Genomic DNA, 13,335 nt, shown 5'->3' on the forward strand with positions numbered 1-13,335 from the left:
AGTCTTTTCCAATGAGTCTACTCTTCGCATGAGGTGGCCAAAGTATTGGAGTTTCAGCTTTAGCATCGGTCCTTCCAAAGAACACCCAGGACTGATCTCCTTCAGAATGGACTGGTTGGCTCCTTGCAGTCCAAGGGACTCTCAAGAGTCTTCTTCAACACCACTGTTCAAAAGCATCAATTCTTTGGTGCTCAGCTTTCTTCACAGTCCAACTCTCACATCCATACATGACCACTGGAAAAACCATAGCCTTGACCAGATGGACCTTTGTTGGCAAAGTAATGTCTCTGCTTTTCAATATGCTATCTAGGTTGATCATAATTTTTCTTCCAAGGAGTAAGCATCTTTTAATACACAGCAGGTTTTTATTAGTTATCTACTTTATATCTAGTAATGTACACATTATTAGATATAAAGTAGATAACTAATAAAAACCTTCTGTGTAGCACAAGGACCTCTACTCAGTACTCTATAATGACCTATATGGGAAAAGAATATAAAAAAGAGAGGCTATATGTATATGCGAGACTGATTCACTTTGCTGTACAACAGAAAGTAACACAACATTGTATCTTTTTGTGACACAACATTGTAAGTCAATAAAAATAAAAATTTTCAAATTAAGAATATATAATTAAAACATGTACAAAAAAGTCTTAACTGTTTGTAAATTAGGAAGCACCTCCCATATAATTCTTGGAGTGACAAAACATCAAAAGAAAATTACAAACCATTCACAGATTAATAAAAATAATATTTCTTCCTGTAGAATATATCTGAACCTGTACCACAGGAAAAGTTATGGCCTTAAATGTCTTTATTTTGAAGAAAGATGAAAAATAAAGTGCCTAGGTATTTATTTTAAGAACTTGGAAAAAAGAAATTAGGGAGATATTAGAGCTGAAATCAATAAAATAGAAAACAAGGGCCTTCCTGATGGCTCAGTGGTAAAAAAGCTGGGTGCAGGTTTGATCTCTGATTGGGGAACTAATATCCCACATGCTGTGCTGTGCAGCCAAGAAAATGTTTTAAAAATTGCACAAAAAATTGCACTGTGCTTTGTAATTCATGAAGTATGGTCACATTAAGTACCTTATTCAATTCCCCTTCCACCCTCATGAGGTCAGCATTATTATCCCCACAATATGGAGGAAAAAAGCGAGACCTAGTTAAATTGTGGAAGGGGGCTTCTCCGGTGGCTCAGCAGTGAAGAATCCACCTGCAATGCAGGAGCTACAGGAGATGCAGGTTTGATCCCTGGGTCAAGAATATTCCCTGGAGGAAGAAATGGCAACTCACTCCAGTATTCTTGCTGCAAAATCCCATGGACAGAGGAGCCTGGCACGCTATAGTCCTTGGGGTCACAAAGAGTCGGACACATGCAAGTTCTGGAAAAGCCCACTTTTCTGACACCATGAAAGCATTTTTCTTGGTGAAGGTTGAGTTGGCAGAGTTTTCAGCATTGCATATTATAGTTACTTCCTCACAGCCTTTATGCTTCCACATCCACCTCTGGGTGATTTGAAAATTACCCTTGGTGTTCCCTGGTAGTCCAGTGACTAAGACTCTGAGCTCCCAATGCAGGAGGCCTGGGTTCGACCCCTGGTCAGGGAACTAAGAGTTTGCATTCTGCAACTAAAAAGTTCTGCCTGTTGCAATTAAGGCCCAGCACAGCCAAAAAAAACAAAAAAACAAAAAAACAAAGAAAAGAAAATTACTCCTTTACCTTCACATCTCTCAAAGCGGTAGCTGAAGTATTTCTCCTTGGATTCAGAATTGTATCCATGGTTGCAGGTACAGTGAGTAGCATTGACACAGAAAGCATTCTGGGGGCAATGGGTACAGGTCCCTGCAAGGAAAAGAGAGTTAGGTCAGATGTCATTTGAGTCAAACCTGATGCTGGGAAAGATTGAAGGCAGGAGGAGAAGGAGACAACAGAGGATGAGATGGTTGGATGGCATCACCAACTTGATGGACATGAGTTTGAGGAAGCTCTGGAAGTTGGTGATGGACAAGGAGGCCTGGAGTGCTACAGTCCATGGGGTCGAAAAAGAGTTAGACACGACTGAGCAACTGAACTACGTTTTGAGTCAAAACCCCTCCTGTTATTATTTGGTTTTGTCTTTGAGCCAGGGCCTCTCAAGGGTGAGGAAGCTGCACCCTTTTCCTTTTGTGAAATGCTAGTACATTAAAGAATGAAAGACACCAAACGCAAACTATGCACATGCGATTCTTGTGCATGATAAAAGACTGGGGTTGGCATTAAAACAGTTAATTTTTGACACAAACATTTCAGTGCAATATAACTATGCTATTCTCAAGATCATTGCAGAACATAGAAAAGGGGGATGAGCTGGTTAAGAGCTTGGACAATGGATTTGATTCTGGCTCCACCTCTTCCTACCTGTGTGTCTTTGCACAAGTGTCCTAACCTCTCTGTGCCTCAATTTCCTCATCTGTAAAATGGGTTATTGTGGGGATTAATCCATATAAAATGTTTTGGGCAGTGCCTGGCACATGACCGGTGTCAGCTGTGATTACAAAAATTTGAATTTGTAGGGTACCACAGAAGGTATATTCTGATAAGTGTGCATGTTATATTTGTAACCCTATGTATAACTTCATTTCGATGGAGATCGCTAAGGATCTTATTTGTGGCCCATTGAAAATGAGTGGAGGGGGCCTTCCTAGTGGCTTAGTGGTAAAGAATCCATCTGTCGATGCAGGAGATACGGGTTCAATTTCTGGTCTGGGAAGATCCCATATGCTGAGGAGCGACTAAGCCCTGTGACACAACTACTGAGCCTGGGCCCTAGAGCCTGTGAGCCACAACTACTGAAGGACTTAGAGCCCGTGCTCTGCAACCAGAGAAGCCACTGCAACGAGAAGCCCGCGTACCTACAACTAGACAGTAATCCCCACTGGCCAAAACTAGAGAAAAGCGTGTGCAGCAACAAAGACCCAGCACAGCCCAAAATGAATACAATAGTTATTTTTGAAAAAGAAAAAGATCTTAAAAAAAGAAAATGAATGGGAATAATGAAGCTGAGGAAGTATCTCAAGCTGTAGGTCTAGTGGAGAAATCTGGGAGCTTGCCAGGGTTCATGGGGAGTGGAGGCTGGGAATATGACGGAGGACAACGTGCAGTCTTTACTCAGAATGCATCCTCTGTCTTTTGGCTAGAAATGCAGAATCTCAGGCCACACCCTAGACTTGGTGACTCAGAATCTAGGGAGTCGGCCTAGGGATTAAAGTTAACCCGAAATGACCTTGCTCATTTTTTGTTGACTTGCTTATGAATGGGATGAAATGATTATTATCATGCTCTGTCTCTCCCCACCAGAATGCTCACTTCATGAGACTTGTGTGTTTGATTCACTGTTCTACTTCTACCTTGGGCACATAGTAGTAAAATAAAAAAGATAACTGAGGACTTCCCTGGTGGTTTAGTGGTTAAGAATCCACTTGTCAATGCAGGGGACCCGGGTTTGATACCTGGTCTGGGAAGCTTCCACATGCTACAGAGCAACTAAGCCCATGCACTACAACTACTGAGCCTGTGCTCTAGAGCTCAGGAACCACATCTGCTGAAGCTCATGCTCTGCAACAAGAGAAGCCACTACAATGAGAAGCCCATGCATCACAACTAGAGAGCAGCTCCTGCTCACCACAACTTGAGAAAGCTCTTGGGCAGCAATAAAGACCCAGTGCAGCCAAAAAAAGATACCTAAATTTGATGAAATGTTGAATTAAAAAGAGTTACAGGAGTGAGGCTCCAAGTTCTGTTCCCAGAAGCAGCCCCCTTTCTCTATCCTGATGGAAGATGTGAGTGGCCTCAGGTGCATCATTGGTATGCACACTCACTGATCTCTGGCTATGGAAGAGTAAGGCTTCGAGCACTCACCTTTAGTTTTCTGAGCCATGACTCCTGAAAGGCTTAGCAGTAAGCAGAGTCCTGGAACAGCGAAACATAAGGGAGACACGTGAAATGGTTGAGGAAAGATTCCAGGATATTCCCCAAGGGCTGGGTATCAGTTATCGATTGCTGAATAATGATAATTATTTCTTTAAAAAACAACATTCTCATCATCAAAAAACTATGAACATTAAATGATGGAGAGGATGTGGAGAAAAGGAACACTTTTGCACTGTTGGTGGGAATGTAAATGGATATAGTCAGTATGGAGAACAGTAGGGAGATTCCTTAGAAAACTAGGAATAAATTTATTGTATGACCCAGAAATCCCACCCTGAGAAAAACTATAATTCAAAAAGTCACATGTACATCAATGTTCATTGCAGTAGTGTTTACAAAAGCCAGGGCATGGAAGTAACCTAGATGTCCATCAACAAATGAATGGATAAAGAAGTTGTGGTACATATATACAATGGAATATTACTCATCCATAAAAAGGAATGAAATTGGGTCTTTTGTAGTGATGTGGATGAACCTAGAGTCTGTCATACAGAGTGAAGTAAGACAAAAAGAGAAAAATATTGTATATTAACACATATATATGGAATCTTAAAAAATGGTACTGATGAACCTGTTTGCAGGGCAGGAATAGAGGTGCTGACTTACGGAATGGACTTGTGGACACAGCAGGGGAAAGAAAAGGGAGGATAAACTGAGAAAGTAGCATTGATATATATACACTACCATGTGTAAAATAGATGGCTTGCGGGAAGATGCTGTGTAGCACAGAGAGCTCAGCTGGTGCTCTGTGATGACCTAGGGGGGTCAAATGCAAGGACGGAGAGAGAGGCTCAAGAGGGAAGGGATATATGTATACATATAGCTGATTCAGGACTTCCCCAATGGTTTAGTGGTGAAGAATCTGCCTGCAATGCAGGAGCCATGCATTCCATCTCTGGATCAGGAAGATCCCCTGGAGGAGGGCATTGCAATACCCCCTCCAGTATTCTTGCCTGGAGAATCTCATGGACATAGGAACCTGGAGGGCTGTAGTCCAAAGGGTTGCAAAGAGTCGGACATAACTGAAGCAACTTAGCATGCTTGCATAGTTGAGTCACATTGTTGTATGGCAGAAACTAACACAATACTGTAAAGCAACTGTCCTCCAATTTAAAAAAAATATCCTATGATAAACCATAATGGCAAAGAATATTAAGCAAAGAATGTATATAAAAAGCAACATTTATTCTATTATCTCTCATGATTTCTGTGATTTGGGAAACTGGGAAAGACTCAGCTGAGCGTTTGTAGCTTGAGGTTTTTTTAGGCAGTTGCTGCTAGACTGTGAATGGGTTGAAGCAGCTGGGAACTGGCAGAGGATTGCTGTCCCTTGTAATCTCAGGGCCTTGGGCTTCCTCCCATCGTGGCAGCATTGGTCGGGCAGCTCCCATGGTGCTTCAGCGCTCTAAGCATGAGAGCTCATATCCTCTCAAGATTCAGTCCAGAAAGTCATGCAGCTCCATTCCACCATATTCTCTTGGTTACAAGCAAGCCATATGTCCACCCAGATTCCTGTGGACCAGAACCAGAGTCTTCCTTTTGATGGAGGATTGGCAAGATTCCAGAAATGTGTCTTGAAAGGGAAGTGTTGTTTCTGCCTGTTTGGAAAATAAAGGCTGCTTCTATGTGAAGTCTGCTTCTACTGTGGCTGCTAAAGTGCAGTTTTTTCTTCCCCAAACCTTCCAAGCATCTGGTGGTGTCATCAGTCATGTTCCTGCTTCTGCAAAGACCTGAAGGAACTGGATGGCTAGGCGGGTTTTTTCTTCCTTTCTTAATAAATCTTACACCATTCTCGTCGTTAGTTCTCCCCTTACCTCCTTTTCATTCTCTTATCATATACTAATGTCTACAATAATTTTCCATTTGCAAGTACAATATATTTTACACCATTCTCATCGTTAGATCTCCCCTTACCTCCTTTTCATTCCCTTATCATATACTAATGTCTAGAATAATTTTCCATTTGCAAGTACAATATATTTAACAACTGGTATGACTGGAAAAGGTAAGTTTTCATTTCAATACCAAACAAAGGCAATGCCAAAGAATGTTCAAACTACCATTCAATTGCTCTCATTTCATATGCTAGCAAAGCAATACTCAAAATCCTTCAAGCTGGGCTTCAGTAGTATGTGAACCAAGAACTTCCAGATGTACAAGCTGGATATAGAAAAGGTAGAGATACCAGAGGTCAAATTGTCAACATTTGTTAGATCATAGAAAAAGCAAGGGAATTCTAGAAAAGCATCTACTTCTGGTTCATTGACTATGCAAAAACCCTGGACTGTGTGGATCACAAAGAACTGTGTGAAATTCTTAAAGGGATGGGAATACCAAACCACCTTACCTGTCTCCTAAGAAACCTGTGTGCAGGTCAAGAAGCAGCAGTTAGAAATGGACATGGAAAAAAAAACTTACTGTTTTTTTTTTTTTTTTTTTTTTTTTTTACTGGGAATACATCAAGGCTTTATATTGTTACCTGCTTATTTAACGTACATGCAGAGTACATCATGCAAAATGCCAGGCTGGATGAATCACAAGTTGGAATAAAGATTTCCAGGAGAAATATCAACCTCAGATATGCAGATGATACCACTCTAATGGCAGAAATTAAAGAAGAACTAAAAACCCCTTTGATAAAGTTAAAACAGGAGAGTGAAAAAACTGGCTTAAAACTCAACATTCAAAAAAACTAAGATCATGGGATCCAGTCCCATCACTTCATGGCAAATAGAAGGGGGAAAAGTAGAAACAGTGACAGATTTTATTTTCTTAGTCTCCAAAATCACTGTGGACAGTGACTGTAGCCATGAAATTAAAAAATGCTTGCTCCTTGGAAGAAAAGCTGTGGCAAACCTAGACAGAATATTAAAAAGCAGAGACATCACTTTGCTGACAAAGGTCCGTATAGTGAAAGCTATGTTTTTTCCAGAGTCATGTATGGATGTGAGAATTGGATCATAAAGAAGGCTGAGCACCGAAGAATGGATGCTTTTGAATTGTGGTGTTGGAGAAGACTCTTGAGAGTCCCTTGAATTGCAAGGAGATCAAACCAGTCAATCCTAAAAGAAATCAACCCTGAATTGGAAGGACTGGTGCTGAAGCTGAAGCTCCCATAGTTTGGCTACCTGATGGGAAGAGGTGACTCATTGGAAAAGACCCTCATGTTGAGAAAGATTGAGGGCAGGAAGAGAAGGGGACGACAGAGGATGAGATGGCTGGATGGTATTACCGACACAATGGACATGAGTTTGAGCAAACTCTGGGAGATAGTAATGGACAGGGAAGACTGATATGCTGCAGTCTATGGGGTCGCAAAGATTTAGTGAGCAAACAAAAATAACAATGGTTCAGAAACCAACCAAGTAGAATGGACATTGGAGACTCTCTCTGAGATAGCAGGTGTCAATCTTTCAGCTGTTGAACTATGAGGCATTTGGTGAGTTCCCAGGGCATGTTCTGAGCTGATAAGAGTGTCCTGGGAGTTGGTTTGGGGACATGTTTATTTATAAATGATGTGGAGACATTTCAATATGAACAACCAGTGTGGCTCTTCTAGTGTGCACCTGTTGAAATTCAAGTCCCAGGACTTCCCTGGTGGTCTAAAAGTTAAGACTTCACCTTCCGATGCAGGAGGTGTAGGTTTGATCCCTGGTTGTGGAGCTAGGATCCCATATGCCTCATGACCAAGAAAACAAAAAAATAAAGCAGCAGCAATATTGCAACAAATTCAATAAAGACTTTAAAAATGGTTCACTTAAAACATTTTTAAATAATAATAATAAAAAAATTCAGGTCCAGTGACTAGTAACTTTATTGGCAACTTTAGTTATCCCCTAAGAAAGTGGGTCCTGCAGATTAATGGATAAAAGATGGTAAACACACACACACACATACACACATATATATACACATACATCATATGCACACACTGGAATGTTATTCAACCTTAAAAATAAGGCAGTCCTGCCATTTGCCACAACATAGATGAACCTAGAGGATATCATGCTAAGTGAAATTAAGCATAATACATACTGTGTGATTTCACTTATATGAAGTATCTGAAGTAGTCAAATTCACAGAAGCAGAGGATATACAGGTGGTTATCAGGGAATTGTTTTTCTATAGGTACACTACTTTTGCTATACAAGATAAATACGTTCTAGAGATATGCTGTAAAACATAACATTCCCAGTTTTGTACACTTTAAAATTCAGTGTGGTACACATAATAACATATTTAAAATATGCTAAAAGGATAGATCTCATGTTAATCATTCTTAAAAAAAAGAAAGAAGAAAAACATTTCCACCAAAGAATATAATGAACGTTTTAGGACTTCCCTGGTGGTTAAGAATCTGCCTGCCAATGCTGGGGACACAGGTTTGATCCCTGGTCTGGGAAGATCCCACATGCCGCAGAGCAATGAAGCCCATGCACCACAATTAGGAACTCATGCTCTGGAGCCTGAGAGCCGCAGCTACTGAAGCTCATGCGCCTAGAGCCTGTGCTCTGCCACAAGAGAAGCCACCAGCTGTGAGAAGCCTGTGTGCTGTAACTAAAGAGTAGCTCTCATTCACAACAACAACAACAAACAACACTAATGTCACATCTGCCGCAGTGGCGACTGTAGCTTGCAGAGGCAGCTAGTCAAACACGTGGCTGGACAGCATTTCCTGGTTCCTAAAATGCAGGCAGCCTGGGCACCATCAAGTTTCCTCAAGACTAGTCTTCAAGGGTCTCCTTTCAGCCCAGCCGGCAATCCTATGCTCAATAATATGCACATGAGACTTAGAGTTCTCAAAGAGCTGTTAGCATGTCAGAATCCCAGAATTCTAGGAGACTTTAGAAATCTTCAGCTGACTCTTTCTGTTCATGAAGAAACAGGTCCCCTAGGGGTCAAGTACTTCTGACACCAGTTGTGCAAATTTGAGCAAGTTGTTTAACTTCTCCAAGATTCCATATATGGAACAGGGTGACAGAGTTGCCTGTCTCCTGGGCTTGGGGTGATGACATAAACGAGGGAATGTGTAAAGCACAATGTTTGGCTGAAATCACTCCATAAAGTCTAGCTGCCTCCATTACCATTTTATTTGCAATAGATTTCTATTTCTTACCTTTTATTTTATATAGGAGCAGAGTTGATTAACAACATTGTGACAGTTTCAGGTGGACAGCAAAGGGACTCAGCCAAACATATACATGTCTCCATTCTCCCCCAAACTCCGCTCCCATCCAGGCTGCCACATAACACTGAGCAGAGTTTCCTGTGCTCTACAGTAGGACCCTGTTATAACTGTGTACATGTCCATCCCAAACTCCCCAACTACACAATTCCTCCCATCCTTCCCCCTGGTAACTGTAAGTGTAGAATTCTATTTTAATTCTTCACTTGCTGCTCATTCTATTACCCTGCCTGTTTCATCTAGGGATGAGGGCAGAGAGTTCATGGATAACTGACATTCATAAATGATCCATCTCAGGAGTTTCCAGAACTCTGCCTGCAGTTGCTGCAAAGCAGGAAACACCTTGTTTGAACTTCTCTCATTAAAATAACTTTTAAACTTTTCTAGGCATAATTGATGGGCTTCCCAGGTGGTGCTAGTGGTAAAGGATCCTTCTGAAATACAAGAGCTTTAGGAGACTCGAGTTTGATATGTGGATTGGGATGAGCACCTGGAGGAGGAAATGGCAACCCATTCTAGTATTCTTGTCTGGAGAATGCCATGAACAGAGGAGACTCGCGGGCTACGGTCCATGGGGCCGCCAAGAGTCAGACGTGACTGAAACAACTTAGGAAGCATGCATGCAGGCATAATTGATATATAAAAAACTGTACACTCTTTCACTTAAATTTGACTCCACAGATATATACCAGATACCTCTTACATGGAAGATGGTGCAGAAGGGGCTGCAAGGGTAAGGAGGCCTGACATTTCCCTTCAAGTAGCTTATATTAATATTACACTATTTTGATAGACTTTATGGTCTGTTACCTGCCTCTGCAACTAAATAACTGTGAGATTTTGAGCAACCTCCCTGTGGTGCCACTTTGTATGTATAATATGGAGGTACTGTGTGATAATGAATATAGAACAATCGTAGCCTGATACCAGCCTAAAGTAGGTGTTCAAATATATGTTAGTTTGGGCTGATATTGCAGCTATTGATATTTTTATTTGAAGTTGGAGAACCATCTGCAGAGGTCAAGTCAAGGAGTATTGAGATACCTCTAGAGAGAAAGAGTAGAAAAAGAGAGAGAGAGAAAAAAAACAACCAAAGGCATATTAACAAAAATCTGGAGTGAGGTGGCTTGGGTTCAAAACCTAGTTCTGTCATTTACAAGCTGTGTGACGTTGGACAATTACCATAACCTCTCTGTGCTCCAGTTTTCTTATTGACAAGATGGAAATAGTATTTACCTAATAAGCCCATTAGGGGGGTTAATGGGTGCAGAGTGAGTACTTGAAAATGTTGGTTATTATTGTTAATATTCAGGAAAAGGGAAAAGGAAGAGGGAAAAAGAATACCAGGAGAGGCAGAGGAAATGTCAGGGCAGTGCTGGGTCACAGAAATTATCACGGAGGTGGTGGTGGTGGTTGTTGTTTAGTTGCTAAGTCATGTCCAACTCTTTTGCAACCCCATGGACTATAGCCCGCCAGGCTCCTCTGTCCATGGGATTTCCCAGACAAGAATACTGGAGTGGGTTGTCATTTCCTGCTCCAGGGAATCTTCCCGACCCAGGGATTGAACTTGGGTCTCCTGCATTGGCAGGAGGATTCTTTCCAATGAACCACCTGGAATGCCCTATCAAGGAGGCTATTGTTGTTCAGTTGCTCAGTTGTGTCTGACTCTTTGTGACCCCATGGACTGCAGCATGCCAGGCTTCCTTGTCCTTCACCATCCTCCAGAGTTCTCCAAAAGTAGGAAGTCAAGAGATACCTGGAGTAACAGGCAAGTTTGACCTTGGAGTACAAAATGAAGCAGGGCAAAGGCTAACAGAGTTTTGCCAAGAGAATGCACTGGTCATAGGAAACACCATTTTCCAGCAACACAAGAGACAACTCTACACATGAACATCACCAGATGGTCAATACCGAAATCAAATTGATTATATTCTTTGCAGCCAAAGGTGGAGAAGCTCTATACAGTCAGCAAAAACAAGACCAGGAGCTGACTGTGGCTCAGATCATGAACTTCTTGTTGCCAAATTCAGACTTAAATTGAAGAAAGTAAGGAAAACTACTAGGCCTTTCAGATATGACCTAAATCAAATCCCTTACAATTATACAGTGCAAGTGACAAATAGATTCACGGGATTAGATCTGATAGAGTGCCTGAAGAACTATGGATGGAGGTTCGTGACATTGTACAGGGGGTGGTGATCAAAACCATCCCCAAGAAAAAGATGCAAAAAGATAAAATGGCTGTCTGGAGAGGCATTACAAATAGCTGAGAAAAGAAGAGAAGCAAAAGGCAAAGGAGAAAAGGAAAGATATACCCATTTGAATGCAGAGTTCCAAAGAATAGCAGGGAGAGATAAGAAAGCCTTCCTCAGTGGTCAGTGCAAAGAAATAGAGGAAAACAATAGAATGGGAAAGACTAGAGATTTCTTCAAGAAAATTAGAGATACCAAGGGAACATTTCATGCAAAGATGGGCACAATAAAGGACAGAAATGGTATGGACCTAACAGAAGCAGAAGATATTAAGAAGAGGTGGCAAGAATACACAAAAGAACTACACACAAAAAGATTTTAAATGACCAGGATAACCACAATGGTGTGATCACTAACCTAGAGCCAGACATCCTAGAGTGTGAAGTCAAGTGGACCTTAGAATGCATCACTATGAACAAAGCTAGTGGAGGTGATGGAATTCCAGTTGAGCTATTTCAAATCCTGAAAGATGATGCTGTGAAAGTGCTGCACTCAACATGCCAGCAAATTTGGAAAACTCAGCAGTGGCCACAGGACTGGAAGAGGTCAGTTTTCTTTCAATCCCAAAGAAAGGCAATGCCAAAGAATGTTCAAACTACTGCACAATTGCATTCATTTCACATGCTAGTAAGGTCATGTTCAAAATCCTTCAAACTAGATTTCAATAGTATGGGGAACAGAGAACAGAGAATTTAGAAAAAGCAGAGGAACCAAGGATCAAATTGCCAGAATTCACTGGATCATAGAGAAAGCAAGAGAATTCCAGAAAAGCATCTACTTCTGCTTCATTGACTATACTAAAGCCTTTGACTGTGTGGATCACAAAAAACTGTGGAAAATTCTTAAAGAGATGGAAATACTAGACCACCTTACCTGCCTCCTGAGAAACCTCTATGCAGGTCAAGAAGCAACAGTTAGAACTGGACATGGAACAAGGGACTGGTTCCAAATTAGGAAAGCAGTATGTCAAGGCTGTATATTGTCACCTGTTTATTTAACTTATGAAGGAGGAGAGGATATCAGTTAGAAAATAAGACCCATGAAGAGGAAGATGAGCAATTCACTGGACTGGACCATAAGGAAAATTTTAGGGATATTTGAGAGTATAGTTTGAATAGGGTGGTGAAGAAGAAAACCATAATCTAAGGGGGAAAGAAGAGTGTTCAAAGAGAACAGAAGATAAAGGAGAAGGAAAAGACAACTAATTATTCAACTAAGGAGCCCCTGATATGGGGCAGGTTAAGGTACGGTCATTGTCAAGGTTACACATACCTGGAAGAAGCGATGACCCTCGCATTCCTGTGTGCAGGTAACCCTCACCACGGCTCTCGAAGTTCCCTACTGGGCTCTCGATACTTTTCCTATTTCAAGGAAATTTCATGAGTCTTGACACATATCTTATGTCAGCTGACTTAGGAAACCACTATCAGAAAAGTGAACTTCTTCTGTCTTTCACCATCAGACTCATGGTTCTGCTTTTCATCTGTTTATTTTATATACCTTTTCTTCACCTTTATATACATTTTCATATGCTCTCTGTGTAGTAGATTTTCCTAGCTATTGTTAATCATCTTTGGGATTACAGAATCAACTGACCCTAGGAAAGGTATGCCCTTTAGTTACAGAGCATCATCTGAGGAGCAGGAAGTGACTTTGGTGTCAAAATAAACTTTAAATAACCCTGTGGTTTTGAGCTGGATAAACCAGAATTTAGAGTGTCTCTATTGTTACCTAAAGTTTCTGAGTCATTTTTTCCTAGCTTAATGCAGCTAAAGTGTATTTCTTTTTTTTTTTTTAATTTAAGTTGGAGGAATTGCTTTACAGTGTTGTCTTGGTTTCTGCTGTATAACAATGTGAAATCAGCCATAAGTATACGTATATCTCCTCCCTGTTGAACTTCCTTCCCATCCCCTGATCCCACC

At 41.1% G+C, this 13,335-nt stretch overlaps 1 protein-coding gene across 8 annotated transcripts in view; it reads right to left on the reverse strand.

Annotated features, from left to right (window-relative positions):
- ADGRE3 (adhesion G protein-coupled receptor E3) overlaps positions 1–12,965 on the reverse strand; it is a 60,098-nt gene extending 47,133 nt beyond the window's left edge. For 2 of the 8 annotated variants that reach the window (XM_044948247.2, XM_045166743.1), the window contains exons 1-3: positions 12,686–12,956; positions 3,905–3,955; positions 1,727–1,849 (exon numbers count right to left, since the gene is read on the reverse strand). In XM_044948247.2, coding sequence (XP_044804182.2) covers positions 1,727–1,849; positions 3,905–3,955; positions 12,686–12,710 — 199 coding nt within the window. In that variant the 5' untranslated portion in view covers positions 12,711–12,956. Of the gene's footprint in view, positions 1–1,726; positions 1,850–3,904; positions 3,956–12,685 lie in introns of all 8 variants that reach the window. The other 6 variants (XM_025293688.3, XM_025293687.3, XR_006553551.2 and 3 more) reach the window with 6 other exon arrangements.
- Positions 12,966–13,335: the final 370 nt, after the last annotated feature.

Source organism: Bubalus bubalis, chromosome 9 (assembly GCF_019923935.1).
Source record: "Bubalus bubalis isolate 160015118507 breed Murrah chromosome 9, NDDB_SH_1, whole genome shotgun sequence".
Taxonomy (NCBI): domain Eukaryota; kingdom Metazoa; phylum Chordata; class Mammalia; order Artiodactyla; family Bovidae; genus Bubalus; species Bubalus bubalis.